The sequence below is a fragment of the Lagenorhynchus albirostris genome, chromosome 12, assembly GCF_949774975.1.
Source record: "Lagenorhynchus albirostris chromosome 12, mLagAlb1.1, whole genome shotgun sequence".
Taxonomy (NCBI): Eukaryota; Metazoa; Chordata; class Mammalia; order Artiodactyla; family Delphinidae; genus Lagenorhynchus; species Lagenorhynchus albirostris.
This window is the reverse complement of record NC_083106.1, coordinates 56,548,060-56,565,544: the sequence shown is the minus strand read 5'-3', so window position 1 is coordinate 56,565,544 and position 17,485 is coordinate 56,548,060. Positions and strand designations below refer to the sequence as shown.

The 17,485-nt window shown below is 34.4% G+C and overlaps 1 protein-coding gene across 2 annotated transcripts in view; it reads right to left on the bottom strand.

Annotated features, from left to right (window-relative positions):
- The window catches only part of ASCC3 (activating signal cointegrator 1 complex subunit 3), a 334,378-nt gene that overhangs the window by 295,007 nt on the left and 21,886 nt on the right, over positions 1-17,485 (bottom strand). Inside the window, exons 2-4 of one of the 2 annotated variants that reach the window (XM_060167769.1) lie at positions 12,354-12,484; positions 9,463-9,613; positions 4,711-4,856 (exon numbers count right to left, since the gene is read on the bottom strand). In XM_060167769.1, coding sequence (XP_060023752.1) covers positions 4,765-4,856; positions 9,463-9,613; positions 12,354-12,443 — 333 coding nt within the window. In that variant the 5' untranslated portion in view covers positions 12,444-12,484 and the 3' untranslated portion in view covers positions 4,711-4,764. Of the gene's footprint in view, positions 1-4,710; positions 4,857-9,462; positions 9,614-12,353; positions 12,485-17,485 lie in introns of those variants that run through there. The other variant, XM_060167768.1, reaches the window with a different exon arrangement.

Here is a 17,485-nt window from a genome sequence, read left to right as displayed (position 1 = left end):
GAAAAAAGGAAATTCAATCTTGAAAAGGTCCCAAAAGTCAATGGGACTTAACCTAAAGTAATATTGGTAAAGTTAGCAATAATATAATTAACACCATCATCTTCCTGAAACCATGGCTCCAATCACATTAATCACAAATCTTGAGCAGCTTATGATATAGTTCAGAAATTCAACCCAAACTCCTATACTTTGTTTTCAAGTCATGCCAGGAACTGACCCCATTCTTTTTTTCCAGCTTTACTGGCTATTATACATTTCCTGCTCCAGCCAACAAGAATTTCTTAACATCCAAAACTCAGGTCCTGTTCTATTCTATGCCTATTTCCTATGCCTTTATTTTAATCTTCCCCAAGGCCTCTGATTATTCAAATACTACCCATGTTTCAGAATCCAGCTCAATTGCCTCTTTCAAAGTCAGGATAATACTGTGTACCTTCCTGTATTCCCTCACTGTTACCTAGCCAAAAATAGGTGTCTCAGCAGAGATTTAAACTGTTGAATTGAAGTGAACCCAGGCCTCAATGACACCAAACTAGTATTCCTACATTATACCACATTGCCTGAGTAACTTTTTATTGTTTTTTTTCATTTGATGTTTACAAATGTGTGTAGAAGACTAACAGTTTATGTAAGTGAAGATAGGAAATTTTACGATGTATGTCGTTATTTAATTCTTTAAGTATGAAGTCTACTTTTACAATTATAAAGAATTTATAAAACACCATCTGACATATAATTATTCTTTTAGTATTTAGGAGAATACATGACAAAAATCTTCTAGAAATTAACTAATGCTTTTGAATGAATTAATTGAATAGGATTTGTGTATATTTTACTTATTCAGTCTACATATGTGGTTTGGAGAACTTAGGTTTTGGATAACTTAGGGATTGTAATAACTCTACAGATAATTCAACAGGTTTGGGACTACCAAAGTCTGACCAAAACCGGAATTCACAATTACAAACTCATTCTTTACCTAACATTGTAAATGTTACTCTTTGGTAAAGATAGTATCATTTTTGCAACTTGGGATTTTCCTTAAACAACTTACTAAGAACTTTTACATTAAATTATCTCAATTCTTCCTAACAAAATCATCTCCATCTTTTAGATGCTAAAATAGAGATTCAGAATTAAATTTGGGAGAGATCAAATAGCTATTTAGTTATTAAAAAAGATTCAAAGAAATCTTCTAACTCCTAAAAAAAGTTCTTTCTACTACACTACACTTCTAGAAAGTAGATTTATCTCTAATTCTCATTTATTAAACAAACAAATAATCACCACTGTAGGAAATAAATAAATTTGAGAATAGTCAATTTATTACCAAAAGTGGAATTAACTTAAATACCTATCATTAGGTCACTGGTTAAATTATGTTACAGCCATACATTACATTCATTAAACATAATGCTGTGGATCCATATATCTTGCCGTAAAATAACCTCCACAATACGTTAAGTGAGAAAAAAATGTAAGTTATGAGTTCACTTCTGAAGAAAAAAAATAACTGCAGATTCATAAAACATCTACAAAGATCAAAACCAATTTTCTCAAGGTTTCAAATTTTTAATTTAAGCCCTTCTGTAATCTACAAAATTTCAAAAATAACAAATACTTTAAACTCTTAAGCCTGTTCGGTAAGGGTGGTTCATTCAGGTGAATATCCTTGCCTAACTACTAATTCTTCTGCACAACCTACTCCATCCCATCTCTGCGTTGGGCTGCTAAGAACGGACACGTGTCCACACCACAAAGGGGTTTCTCAAAACTGAATCTCTGTAGCGCGCTACTTGAGAGTCTGGGAGTTCCAGTTTTTCAGAAGCATTAGCAAACAGCATTTGTTGCCACTGCTAAGATTAAATGATTATTAGTCTGAAACTCTTCGGTCAATTACACCACTGACTGTGCTGATCTTTCTGAGAGGAATAGGGATTTTAGGAAATTCGTTTTGTCCTCAAAATAAAGTCTCAGTAAAGAATAAAATATTCATTAAATAATCAATTGACTAAAGTTTGAAACTTAAGATCTCCAAACCTTTAAGGAAGCTAGTCTAGTTACCTACCACTTGAACATCTAATTTTCTATACATAAAACACTGGTGCTATAGCCCAGAAAACTGGCTCTATGCACCTAGCACTTCAACTGCAATACATTTAAAGAGATATGCTTAAAAGTTCACTAGAATACTTTTTTTTTTTTGGCGGTACGTGGGCCTCTCACTGTTGTGGCCTCTCCCGTTGCGAAGCACAGGCTCCGGACGCGCAGGCTCAGCGGCCATGGCTCACGGGCCCAGCCGCTCCGTGGCATGTGGGATCTTCCCGGACCGGGGCACGAACCCGTGTCCCCTGCATCGGCAGGCGGACTCCCAACCACCGCGCCACCAGGGAAGCCCTAGAATACTTTTTATTAATAATAAATTATCATTGCCCTGCCTGCTTTACAGTTATATTGAGAATAAATGAGATGTATGTGAAATGTAAAAGTGTAAATATATAATTAGTAACTGATTACTGTAACATAAAACAAATTTGTAAAATTAGAGTAGTGACAATCAAATCATCCTCAATACACAATTTACTTATGTATTTTTCTTTTGATTACATAATATTAAGAATTAAAAGGTTGTAAATTATAACTTTTTAGTTGCCTACCTTTATAGTTGAGGAATTCTTCAAAAAGGATGAGTAGGAAATTTTAATTGAAAAATGAATAAAAATATCCATCAACTGTTTACATCCTTAATTGCTAAATATTCAATTTAGAAGTTGTCAACAAATGAGTTCCTTGAACAATTAATTCTTCAATGTGTAGGAGAAAGTATTTTACAAATGTATTTTTCCATGTTATGGCCAAACTTTAAATGTCCATTTTATCCCTGACACTTGATCTGTAACTGTAAATACCAATATATTATAACCCTGCATCACATCATTAACTTAAACTCATTCCATTTGTTAAAAATACCAGCAAGGCAGGCAAGTGGCTATAAACATTTTATATTTGAATAGAGATTAGCTAACTGATAGTTATGACGATTTATTTTACAAGTATGTAAAATACTTGTACCAGCAACTTTCCTAGGACAGCATTACATATAAAAAAGTACAAAAATGATTCAACTTAAACATAACTATCCCATACTCTCATCATTTTTTCCCTCTTACATATTTGTGTCCACTGCCTGTTAATGTACTTTTTTTCTAACAAGTATGTTATCTAAAGTTGTCACATGAACCTTACAATCATTCTCCTCATTTTACAGAGAAACACAGATATAGAAAGGTTAAATAACTGAAGTTTATTCCCCCAAAAGGACTTCAAGTAGTGAGACATTCAGCCATGTCTCACTACTTGAAGTCCTTCATGATAAATCAAGTATCCTTAATATCTGTGGGCCAGTTTTTGGACTCTCTTCCATCTGGTTTATTCGTCTATCCTTGGATCAATCCTTCACTGTCTAAATTACTGATCTTTATAATAAGTCAATATCCAGAGAGTAAGCTCTCCCTCTTTGTTTCTCAAGGTTGACTTGGCTGTTCTTCACCTTTGAATTTCCACATAACTTTCAGATTATCTTGTAAATTTCTACATTCAAACACATACCCACAAACACAAACCTGCTGAGATTTTGACTGGGATCACATTGAACCTGTAGATCAATTTGGGTAAAAATGATATCTTTATAGTAGTGAGTGTTTCAAGCCTTTGTATATCCCTCCATTTATTTAGGGCATCTTTAATTTCTCTCAATAATATTTTAGTTTTCCAAGAGAAAACCCTGCTCACCTTTTGTTAAATTTATATCTAGGTATCTGATGATTTTTAACACTTTTGAAAATGGCATTTTTGAAAAACTGCTGCTCGTAAGTAGAAGTAAAATTGATTTTTATACTGACCTTGCTAAATTCATTTTCTAACAATACAGTCATTTGACTAATGGCAGTTTTTTTCAATCTTTATACTCTTTCTTTCTTTTTCTTGCTTTGTTACATTAGCAAGTACAGTGAGAAACAGAAGTGATGATAGCATTCTTCTCTAATTCACCATCTCAAAAGAGAATATTTTTCAACACTGTAACATTAAATATAACATTTGATCTAGGGTTTTTTATAGATACCCTTTAGCAAATTAAGGAAGTTCCTTTTCCATTCCTAGTTAGCTAAGTATTTTTTTTAATCGCAATTGGATTTTAGATATTCATAAAATGCTTTTTCTTCATCTACTAAATAATCATATGGCTTTTAAACCTTTATTGCTTTACATGAAATCACACTATTTTTCCCATTTAACAATTTAATAATTAACATTTTGTGCACTCACATGCACTTGCGCCCTCTCTCTCACATGTATTTCTTTAACTGATCCATTTGACAGTATATTGCAGTCTTCATGACACTGAGATTTAGGATATCTTACATAGCCACACCACCTATCTCACCTAAGATCTTACCTAATATTACCTAATGATACCCAACACATATTCACATTTCTACAATGGCCCCAAATATATCTTTATACTTTTTTTCCGGTTCAGGATTAAATCAAGGATAGTATATTACATTTGATTATTATATGCCTGTAACCTCCCTTAATCAACAATATCCTCCTTTTTAAATGACGTTGAATGACCTTGCCCAGTAAAGCCAAAAAGGCACATAGATTTCTTTGTCTGCAAGTTTTTAATTACAGATTCAATTTCTTTAATAGTCATATATTCAGATTTTCTATTTCCTCTTTTGTCCATTTTAGTCATTTTTGTCATCTTGGTCCTTTGAATCTGTCAAAAGCTTTGCTCATTGTCTCATCTTCTTCTTCTCCATCTGGCCTCCTCTTCCAGAATGGACAGTCACCTTTAGGAAAAAGTGGCCCAAACCAGGGTCATGCTTTTGGGGTTTATTCCTGCTTCTAGATCTTGGCCCCATAATTCTTCACTGCTTTGGTAGTATGCTGATGCAGTCAAACAAATTTTATATTTTATAGTTTTTCTAGTTATTCTCAGCAGAGAGTTGTTCCAAATTACCTTGTCTGCCAATCTATGAGAAGTAGAAGTCAACTTTTTTGGAATCCACAATTTTCAAGATAGCTATTTTCACAAATACTTCTGCAAAACCTCCTGCCATATCCCATACACAACAGGCCTTTATTATTCTAAATGCCTACGCTTGCTTCCATAGACAGAATTGCCAGATTCTGCTAATACCTTCTTATACTTCCTTTTTCCAGTCATTACTTTATAAACTGCTTTCCACTCTCAGTTTTGATTCCTCACTTTTTTATAGTAAAATCTTATTTCCTTGACAACTCAAAAAACATAATGAATTCCCAAATTCCCTAAATCACACTTTGTAAGTTACTCCTGTCCTACCTTTTGGTTCATGCTTTTCTCAAAGATAAAGTTATTAAAAGTAAAATGTATAAAAACACCAAAATCCAAATAAAGCAGGGGTTATAAATTAAAGAAGGCAAAACAAATGTGTCTGTGTATGGCAAAATAACTTGAACACTGAAAAAAAAAAAAACAACAACTAGTTCAGTTCTGGCTGAGTCCTGATCTGTACTGAGGATTCAGAGTAAAATTATTACATCATTCTGCTTGGCCTTAGGAGAGAGATTCACTTACAAAGCTGATTAGGGAACTGCTGGGTCTTTCTACTGATCTTTCCACCATTCTTGACCCCCATCCTACTTTCTACGTACTCTGTGTAAATCTTAGCCTCCTGAAATGATCATTTAAAACTCTAAATAACAGAAATACATGCCTAATACATAATGCATTTTACTCACTGTCATTCTCAATCTTGACCTCTTATTTTCAAAAATGTTTTTACTTAGAGCACATAAAATATATTGACAAAGTTTCATTATGAGCAGAATATAGGTTAATATGACTATGCTTATCCTTCAAAATCCATGGAGGAGATAGCTATATCTACAATGAGTAATTAAATAAACTAAGATTAAGTGCCAAGAATACTATTTTTAAATAATTTATAGTATTTTCTCCCTCAAGCTAAGTTTTATTATTAAAATACTCTTTGTGGGGAGAATGAAATTGTAAAAAGGTATAAGAATATATCAAATATAAACCTGAGAGAAAAATAAGTACTTTAAAATTACAAAAATTTTTAAAAAGCTACCACTTGTAAGACAATGTCAGCATCAGAGGTAGTAGAGACCATGGTTGACTTTTAGTTGGATTCTCAATACTTCATTTACTTATTGAACATCTGTGTATCCCTTGCACCACATTAGGCACTGGAGTACAAAGGCACTGTGATTCCTAGAATCCCTGTATCATCAAGGCATTCACAGTCCATGAGGGAGAGGACAGAGGTAAATATCAAATAATGAGAAAAAATATAGAATAGATGCCATTCTAATGGAACACTGTCTATTAACACTGGAAAGGAATAACAAAGGACATGGATGAAGCCTAAGCCATTTCTTCAGAGATGAGAAGCATTTTACCAGATAATCACAATGGGGAAAGTTATGCTAACATATAATGACAGAGAGACTGCTTAGGAAAGTAAGATAGTAAACATTATATATGTTAGGAACAAAGGCCGCATGTGACAGAATGGCAAGGAGATGAAAAGGTAAATTATTTCAATTCATAAAGGAACTTTTCCTTTCCCATTTTAAGGAATTTGGTCTAAAGAGCAAGCTGGGAATAAAAATGAGCTTTGCTTCTTATAACAATCAGTCTAAAAAAAAAAAAAGATAAGTCTAGTGACTGTGAAGAAGTTGAATAAGAAAGGAAGGGTGAGGCGATAGGTTACTGCAGTAGTTCAGACATGCTATAGTAAAAGCCTAAACTAGGGCAAATATGCAAAGGGAGTCAATCTGAGAATAGCTGAAAAGTAGACTTGGACAGAACATGATCTCTAACTACAAGGAAAGGAAAGAATTTAGGATTTCCATCATGTTTCCATTTCAGAATTTTGGTCTAGGCCTGCCTGTGCCACAAATCAACCACGGGGTTCACTTAACCTTCAAGGACCCTGTTTCTTCACATACAACATGAAGGGATTGGACAAAATGTTCCCTGATGTCCCCTCCAGCTTAAAATACCTATTACTCTGACTGGTCAATACACATGTACCTCATACTACTATGCTCAACTGAAATATAAGTCATTGTTCTTTTTACTTTATTCTCTTGCTCCACGTTTTTAACACAATTACACCAAAATTACCTGTGCTAAAAGAATGATATAAGAGGAAACACAAAGACATTTTTTCCATAAGACTAATCATTTCAATGCTGCTAGTTTTAATTACACTTCCAGTATCAGCAGTATTTTCATTCAGACAGAGTGGATGACTACTAGTCAACTACTAGTTTCACTAATAGTTTTTCAACTTAAACACACCATTAAAAAGTAGATATAATAGAGCATTTTCCTAAATACAACCCTAAGATTTTATCTGTCATGAAAATATTCTTTTGAGACATTACATCTCAAAATAATCAATTCCTTAAACACGTCAGTCAATAGATTAGTTCCTGAGTATGACTCAGATGCTTTGCTAACAGGCAAAACTCCTAGAATTATGTTTAATGATCGGCTATTTAAAACAATAAGTTTTGACTTTTCAGAGATATTTGGGGGAAGTAGTCTAAAGAATAACTTATTTTTTAATAATCTTAATTTCCACATCATTTAATAAAGAAATATTTAGTCATGGTACTGAATAAGCTCAATATTTTATACTATTTTTGCTAAATATTCTGAGGTATTTTCATAATAAAATTAAAGGAAGGATATTACAGTTTTTGAAAACTGCTTAAGTCAGACCACCCCCCGACAAATAATTCTAACATCTTAGAAATGAAGACAGTGAAGCCCAGAAGGGTTACGATCCTACTCAAGGTAATCTAGGTAGATTGGAGACTTTGCATTTTTGCTACTATTTTCTAATGAACCTAACTGCCTCAGTATTCTTAAAACATAAAGTCTATGTCAAATGCTGTCACAAATCACATCAGTGCGCTCTATTTTCCCTAGGCTTAGTAAGTAATCTCAATTCTCACCAAAGCCCTTGAACTTCAAAAGATCATCTAACTGCAAAAACATACATGACATTCATTTTGTACTTTCACAACTTAAATTATGGGGGCATTAAACTCAATATTGTACTATACTACAAACCAATGATAAATAATACATCAAAGTCAAAATATTTGAATAATAAATTCTAAGATTTGATGATTATAAATAAAAAGTCTTCAAGTATACAAGATATAATAGAAACACCTTACAAAGCTGGTGAAGGGAAGAAAACTGCCAACCAGCATATGGTGAAGTTAGGATCTAAATTTTCGTTCTACTAAGAAATCACCTGAGAAAACTTTTTCATTTATTTATCAAGTGAAATTTTATTAAGACCCTAAAATATACCAAGCACTATTCTAAGCACTGGGGATGGAGTGTGTTGAACAAGAAAAATAAGATCCTATTCTCATGAAACTTACATCCTAGTAGCAAAACACAGGCAATAAACAAACAAGCAAAATATCAGATAATAAATGTTATGGAGAAAATGTTACCGAGGGTTACAAGATAAAGAATGACTAGGTAACCGCTTAAGATTAGATGATCAGCGAAGGCCTCACTAAGGAAATAATTTTCAGGTGAGCTCAAAATAACAAGAAAGGATCTACACACTCTAAGATTAGGACAGAAGAACATTCTCAGCACAGGAAACAGCATGTACAACGATCCCCAAATAGGCACCAACCTGGTGAGTTTGCAGAAGTAAGAAAAGGCCATGTGTCTGAAGCACAGTTAGTGAAAGCAAGGATGACTCAAGGTCAGAAAGAAAGGTGAAGGCCAGATCATACAGAGCCAAAGTTATCAGTCTGAACTTTTTATAGGTAGAAACCTGAATTTGAAGTTAGAACTACAGTAGTGTTAACTATGCTTTTTAATTATCAGAGTCTGGAACGGGACAATGAATTTCCATGAACAAACTCAGATGTTTTACCAAAGAGTCACATGATTTTACTCTGTCTTCAATTTTGGGAAACTAACTTTGATTGTAACAGAGTGTTACAATCTCTAACTACAATTTCCTTCAAATGTAATCAAATGATGTAAATATTAGTGTGCAACAGGAATTGAAGAAAAGTTCAGCTTCAGTACTGGCCCTCACTGTGTGTTAGGTGGGCATCTTAAGGTTCCTTCCAACTACAGAAAATTTTTAATTTACCCTAATCCTTATTTCAATAAAGACAGTGGTTTAAAACTCTAAATTCCTATAAATCCCTCAAGTTGACTGTATTATAATTACTTACTTTTGCCTCCCTGAATCCTAAGCTCCTTGATAGATAAGGCTGTCTCATAATTATGAATACTTCCCTGGAAATTTTAACCTTTCACTCTATAGTATATAGTTTAAAAGGCATCTATTTTTGAACTTTAGTGGATTAAAAAAAATAACAAAACTATACCTATTTGTTTTGCAGCCTGCAATATATCTTTTAAGTCTTCATTTACACTTTGCATTTCACTCTTCTCCAGCTTTTCATTCAAAAATTTTACAATCTTCATCCATGTCAGGTCCAAACCTACAGTTTGTTCATGAAGTTTAGACCGCTTCAACTGAAACAGACAGAATAATACAGAAACATACTGATTAAAGATTTTCTCAATTCTATCATTTATTACATATATTTTGCATTACATTATACAACTTGGCACTACCCACAAGAATTCAAAATTGTATCTACTCACATCCAAATTTACATCTCCCAGAAGGAGCTTTATTTAACTGTGATTTAAAAGAATCTCATTTGTTTAAAGATATGTTTTAAAAAAGGTTCTTTTTTTTACAGTTTAATCACAATGAATACTCATTATGAAATAATTTTCATACGGCAAAGTAAAAAGCAAAATGTCCAACATCCAGATAACAATCGGTAACACCCCACATACCTCTTTTCCATTTTCCTGCTCGCTTTTTTTTTTAATTTATTTTTTTAATTTATTTGTTTGTTTGTTTTTGGCTGTGTTGGGTCTTCGTTTCTGTGCGAGGGCTTTCTCTAGTTACAACAAGTGGGGGCCATTCTTCATCGCGGTGCATGGGCCTCTCACTATCGTAGCCTCTCTTGTTGCAGAGCACAGGCTCCAGATGCGCAGGCTCAGCAGTTGTGGCTCACGGGCCCAGTTGCTCCGTGGCACGTGGGATCTTCCCAGACCAGGCCTCGAACCCGTGTCCCCTGCATTGGCAGGCAGATTCTCAACCACTGTGCCACCAGGGAAGGCCCCTCCTGCTCGTTTTTAACATAGCTTAAACCATACTGTATATAAGAACTTTATGTGATGCTTTTTGATGAAAGGCATTTAAAGAAAATAAGACTCCTATGACAGGTTCAATATATTCAAATCAGTATTGCTTTCCTAAGTCTGATCCTAGAACAAGTTAGGCATCCAGGGGATTCTTATCTATACACACACTTTCCTTGAGACTATAAATCTTTCCATTCTCAAGAACTGACACAGAAAGCAATAAAAATTTTACTTCATATCATTGGACTTGATCCATGGATTAAACTTCATGATGTCTTGTGACCAAATGAAAAGTAGCAGGTCTGACAGAAAACTGTAATTTTCCTCTTGGTTCTATTGACAATATTCCTATTACTTTCATAATTCACTATTACTTCCCTGCCTCAGTTTTCTAAACTGAAATGGAGCTAATTAATCTGGGTTTACGGGGAGGAAAACAGGCAAATGTAGAGATGAAATAAGACTGGCCCAAAGTTGAATTGTTATAATGGGTCATAGGTACACAAAGCTTCACGTTACTTTTCTCTCTCTTTTGTATACGTTGGATATTTCCCAAGATAAAAAATTACATTAAAATGAGGCTCATTATATCTGCCACTTTCTTCCCCCAGAGGGGGAAAATGTGTTTAAAAGCCTACAAAAACAAATTGAATGACATGGGATGAGCATGTCGTCCTTATAACTTACAAATTTTAAAATCTTCTGTTGCGTCTCTTATATAAAATAACTTGTAGGGCTTCCCTGGTGGCGCAGGGGTTGAGAGTCTGCCTGCCGATGCAGGGGACGCGGGTTTGTGCCCCAGTCCGGGAGGATCCCACATGCCGTGTAGCGGCTGGGCCCGTGAGCCATGGCCACTGAGCCTGCGCGTCCGGAGCGTGTGCTCCGTAACGGCAGAGGCCACAACAGTGAGAGGCCCACGTACCGCAAAAAAATAAATAAATAAATAAATAAAAAATAACTTGTAAAGGGCCTTGGTTAGGCAATGAGAGGAAATAATTCAAGTTTAAGATAGCAATATTAATTAACTGTATAGAATATATCCTTATTTTAATTGCTGTGAAAATGCAAAATAGCTCCCATCATAAAGAAGGTTAACTGTTTTGTGTGTAGCAAAATTCTGTATCATCATTAGAGGAAAAATCTACCTAAAGACTGTTACAAATCTTTTTTTCCTAGTATCAATCTTTCAGTGAAGCTATTAATTGTAAAACTGCATAAGGGCTTTAAGCAATAAAATTCCAACCTACTAGGAAACAATGTTAATATTCTACAAGAGTCAAATAAGGAGTCAGAAAAGGGACTGCTGTTTTTTAAAAAACAGCATAGGGCCAGTTCCTTCATATACTATATTAAATGGCTCATTCCTTCATATGCACAGTTCATGGACCTTTAGGCCTATTACATCCACAACCAATTATAAGGACAAGACAGAAGTGAATTATGAGACCAGCTACAGAGTTTAAAAGATTAATATTCACATTTGATAAGAATTTGACCAGAGATCTGAAAACTTACTCAGATGATCTAGAGGTAAATTACTGGATTAAATTACAAAATTAATTAAGGCAGGTATCTTAGGAACAGAAAAGTTAACAAAGGATTCAATATCATAGTTCTATTTGTTCTCTTTCACAATAAACTTGTAAGTACTTAAGATAAGTATTCCCACAGCAAACATCAATATGCACATTCCCCTTCTTGGTATAATACCAAAAAAGGTAAAACTTTCCATTTTTAAAAATGCACACAAGGACTTCACTCGTGGTCCAGTGATTAAGAATCAGCCTTCTAATGCAGGGGACGCGAGTTAGATGCCTGGTCGGGGAGCTAAGATCCCGCAAGCTGCGGGGCAACTAAGCCTGCGCAACACAACTAGAGAGCCCAGGCACCAAACTACTGAGCCTGCGTGCCACAACGAGAGAAGCCTGTGCACCACAACAAAGACCCAATGCAGCCAAAAAAAAACAAAAAAAAGCACACAGAATTGAGAAAAAGAATGCCAAATATTTACCCGTATCTTATGTTTATAACGGTTTTCATCTAAAACGTTTACCTGTAAGTCAGTCACTTCTTCATTATAATTATCTTGCTTGGTGACATTTGAAAAGGAGCGCAAGGCTCCTGTGAGACGAGGTAAAGCCATCTATTATTCAATCAGCGATCCATACAACGAGAAGCCTGAAACTGAAACAAAACAAGATGATATTTATCTGTAGAGAGGAGGTGGGAGAGGTAATCAAATTCAACAAATTAGCCTGTATAAGAAAAAAAGAAACTAATTAGTTAAAAAGCAATTGCTACCAATGTTGAAAAATTCTCCTGACACATTTTCTACCCAAGTAGTTTATTTAATAATTCATTGGCTTATAGGTGAAAAAGAAACAGACAAAAAAAAACCCCACTTGTTTGTGGGTACTACCATAACATTCCTTCAAATGAATTCTACCAATTCCTAAGTACAGGTGTCAAATACTTTATTACTACAGCCAATAATATTGAGAGAGATAAAAGCACCTGCCCATCTTTTCTCCAATTTCATTTTACACTCACTGATTTCATTTCACATTATCCCTTACTTTCAGTCTCACTGGCTTTTTCTCTTCTTAAAGTATCAAGCATGTTTCCACCTACTTGCATTTGCATTACTTGGAATGTTCTTCTGATCCTCATACAGCTGACTCCTTGACACAAAAGTCTTGGCTTAAAAGATGCCTCCTGAGATGGGGCCTTTTTTGACCACTCAATCTTAGACAGGGCAGCTACCCAGTTACTGTCTATCATAGTACAACATTTCAATTATTTTTATAGGCACTAATTAATATTTGACATTCTCTTATTTATTTACTTATTTATATATTGTCTTACCCCACAAAGAGTAAGCTTCATGACAAAAAAGACCTTCATTTCACTGATCTCCCCTAGCAAACAAAACAGTACTAAAATATTTTTGGCACTCATTAACTATTTGGTTAATAATAAAAGGAAGAAAACTGGAGAAAAGGAGACCATGGTAACAGGGAGACTGAAGAATGAGAAAAGAATTAGAGCAGCTGAGGAAGGGGAGAATTCCCAGGGAAAGAAAGAAGTCAGGTAATCTGACCTAATCTTGTTTATATGCTAACAACTAAACAACTAATCTTTTGGCAAACAGACTAATTATATTTGCTATGAGGGGAGTCCTCATCTATGGAATACTCTTAGAGGGTTATCCTGGTTTAAGATAGCTTATTACAACAAAACTACAATGTTTATAAGGCATGACTGCCTGGAGAATGTCACATAAACTATGTAAGTCCCTAGGACAGTTCTCAAATAGGGATGATTTTGCCCCCGTTGGGACATTTGGCAATATCTGGTAACACTTTGGGACATCACATCTGGGGGGTTGGGAGGGTACTACTGTTTTCTGGTGGGTAGAGGCCAGCGATGCTGCTAAACATACTATAAGGCACAGGACAGCCTCCTCACAACAAAGAATTATCTAGCCCCAAATGTCAATAGTGCAGAGCTTATAAAAACCTACTCTAGTCTAAAACAGAGATGTTTTATAACCCAAACACTTCTCACAGTGTGAAAAGACCAACAAAACTCAATTAAGAGACCTCACTAATTGTTTGGGCCAAAGAGCATGTGTCTATTGTGAGACTGAAAGAAAGAACAACTAGGGGGACATACAGGATGTCTCAGACCACTCCTTGTTTCTGCTCTTCTTGATTGCATATACCCTTTGAAGTTATTACAAAGCTTAATACTTGGAAAAATCTCTGGCTCCTATATTAGTGTAATTAGATATAAAATAACTGTATGAAATGTTTAACAAAATAAGAGAGAATTTAAAAATAATGAATAATAATAAAATGACTAGGCAAATTTGAAAATATAACTTTTAAAAATAAATACTTGTTAAATTAAAAACTATCAATATATAAGTTAAACAATAGATTAAATACAGTGAAAAGTGGTGACCTGAAAGAGAGATCTGAAGAAATAACCCAGTATGCTGTTACAACTAGACAAAGTATACATTAAGTAGATCAAAGAGAAACAAGTCCAAATATATCGATACTCACAATAAATGTAAATGAATTAATCTTAACACCCAAAAGATTGACAGACTGAATTACTAAACAGCAATCAAGTAAACACTAGAGCTATACCTAAAATAGGACAGAGAAAGGTTGAAAGTTAAGAGATAGAATAAGATCCTCCTATAAATAATAACCAAAAGTAGCTGTAAATAATAACCAAATAAATAATAATAATATTTGGTTAAATAATAACCAAAAGTAGCTGGTGGCTATATCAATAGTATCAGATCAGACAAAATAGACTCTAAAAACGAAAGGTATTATTAGGGATGGGGGGAAAAAAACAAAAAAAACCCACTTCTCTACATAATAAGAAAAGATACAGCTCACTAAGAAGGTATAAAACTTTTGAATTTGCATGCCCTGATGGAATAGCCTCAAAATAGTTAAAACAAATAGACCTCCAAAAGAAAGTAACAAGTCCAACATCAAAGTGAAAGTTCAATAATTGATTAACTATTGATAGGTCAAATCAACAAAAATTCAACAAAAAATAGGGAACTTGAGCCGTGAAATCAGTAAATTTAACCTAACATATATGAAAATATATATTCTTTTCAACACTTGTAACAATTTTAAATGGTCTATGTATACGAGGCCATAAAGTAAATCTCAACAAATTTCAAAAAATAAGTATCATATAGATCAGGGGTCAACAAACTTTGCAGAAAGAGAGTAAATACTTAGGTTTGGCAGGCCACATGCAGTCTCTGCTGTATAATCTTTGCTTTTTTTTTTTCTTTAAAAAAACAAAACAAACAAAAAAACACCATTCTTGGGCTCAGGGTGACCAAATTAGTCTGCTGACCCCTGATATAGCTCATATTTTCTGAGCAAAATACAATTAGATTAGAAATCAGAAACATAAAAGATTAAAAAACATAGATGATTGCATTACAAATCTGTAAGGAAATGGTATGAGAATGGCTGGGGCAAAAAATGGATGGATTATCCACACCACACTGAAGAACTTTAATCAGAAAAGTAAAATGATCCAATTTGCAAATAAACTCCCTAGCTAGCTGACTTCAAATTTCAAGTATCCATTGGGAGTGAATTTAGGAGAGCATTTCTGGAAACGAGATGATTCCGAGAACCACATCTGGATTTTTCTAACACTAGATAACGTACTTTCTGGAGCATCTGGAAGAAGAAATGAAAGTAGGAGTCAGTGGACAGCAAAGAGACTCTCAAACTTTAGTGTGCATCAAAGTCACCGGAGGGCTTCTCAAATTGCTAAGCCCCACCACCCTATTCTTCACCTCCAAGTTTCTGATTCAGCAGATCAGATGGCACTGTGATGGGGCACAAAAATTTTATATTTCCAACACATTCTCCAGTGATGCAGCAGGTCAAGGACCATACTTTGAGAACCAGTTTTAGAGATAGTATCTTTTATTCTGAAGTCACCATTCAATTTTGTCTCAAATCAATAGTAACCAAGGAGTTTCCATCTATACTAAGAATTGGGTGGCTTGAGTTAGGTTGCATAATCTGCTTCCCAGCAGTCTTTCTCAACAAGGTCTTACTGAAAGTGAACTGAATGACTTTTTTCTCAATTCTCCTACAGATGGAACATAGTTAATATCATCCATTGAGAAGTAAAGCATACAATGTATGCCTTAGGGCACTGGAGTTTAAATTCTCTACCTAGATTGAGAGAATTCTATTCAAAGACAAGAACGCTATTCATGATGACTGACATTAAGTCAGAAGTCTTTAAAGAAAGGTCTTGACACTAAACTGAACAGTATTCTGCCTCGGAACCTACTTTTTAACCTCACACGTTAGTGCTTTCAAAATGTAGAATCAGAACAAGAGACATGGGATACATGGGCTATTCTGCCTCAGGCAAAGTCTTATGAATTAACAAGTATTTGGGACCACTACTTCTATCATTTAGACATATCTCACAATAATCTGAATGTCCTGTCCCTCTCTTTAAAAAGCAGGCAGTAAGAGTTCATTGATTTTTACTCTAATTCACAAACCTAACAAACCCTAACAAAACAAGATACCACTCACACTGAAACTCTAAGAAGAGATCTAACAATGGGGCCTGGTAATGAGGTCACACTGTTATACACTGCACGAACAGGAAACTCTAAAGCTTCCTGAGGGCTCATCAAAATCATCAGTATGAATTATACTTGTCAAAAAATGAAGTAAAGCACATTACTTGGTTTTCTAATTTGGTTTTATCTATTTTCTTCCTCCAGTTAAATGACCAACACTGTAAAATGTAACAGCTCATTTCCTCATAGTCACCTATAAATCATTTATTCACAAATACTTGAGTATCTCCTATCTAGTAGGAACTGTGCTAGGCACTGAGTATAAATAAGGCTTACAGAACTCTATTCTTCAAAACTCATTGTATTCTGTACCAGTAAAAAGATCACCAACATTTAAGGGTATCTGAAATGTATAAAGGTCAAAATGAGAAAGCCTATTTTAAATCTTTGGTTATTCATTTAATCAGCAAATATCTATAGATCACCCACAATATATTAGATACACTGCAAGGATCTAGAGATTAAAAGAATAAAAATTTTGGTATGACTGCAGCTGCCCTAAATAACAAGTTTACAGTATGGTTGAAAAGAAAGAAAAATAGTTGCAATAATTGTGTAGATATAACTGCAGGAAGACAAGGGAGAAAACACCTAAGAGGGTGAGAAGGAAGGTAGATAAGAAGAAAGGAAATTGAGATTTAAAGGACTTGAATGAGCTGACCTGGTGGGGAAGAAAAGGTTATTCCAAGGTAGAGATATAAAGAAGAAAACTAAAATAACAGATTATTGCTTAAAAAATCCCTATATAATAGTACATTTGGAGACTCATGAAATAAGACTAAAGATGTAAGCAGAGATCCAACAACATGTCTCAATTTAAGCATTTTTTATCCTGATAAAAAATTTAACATATTGTACAGAAATGACTCAAATATAAGTGTAGTGAACAGATGAAAGGTGGGGTTAAATTGAAGACAAGCAAACCAGTTGGAAAGTTTTTTCAAGAAACCAGGTGAGAGACAGAGGATACAACTGAGGCAGGGAAAGGCAGAAAAGGATGGATCTGAGAGATACTTATATTG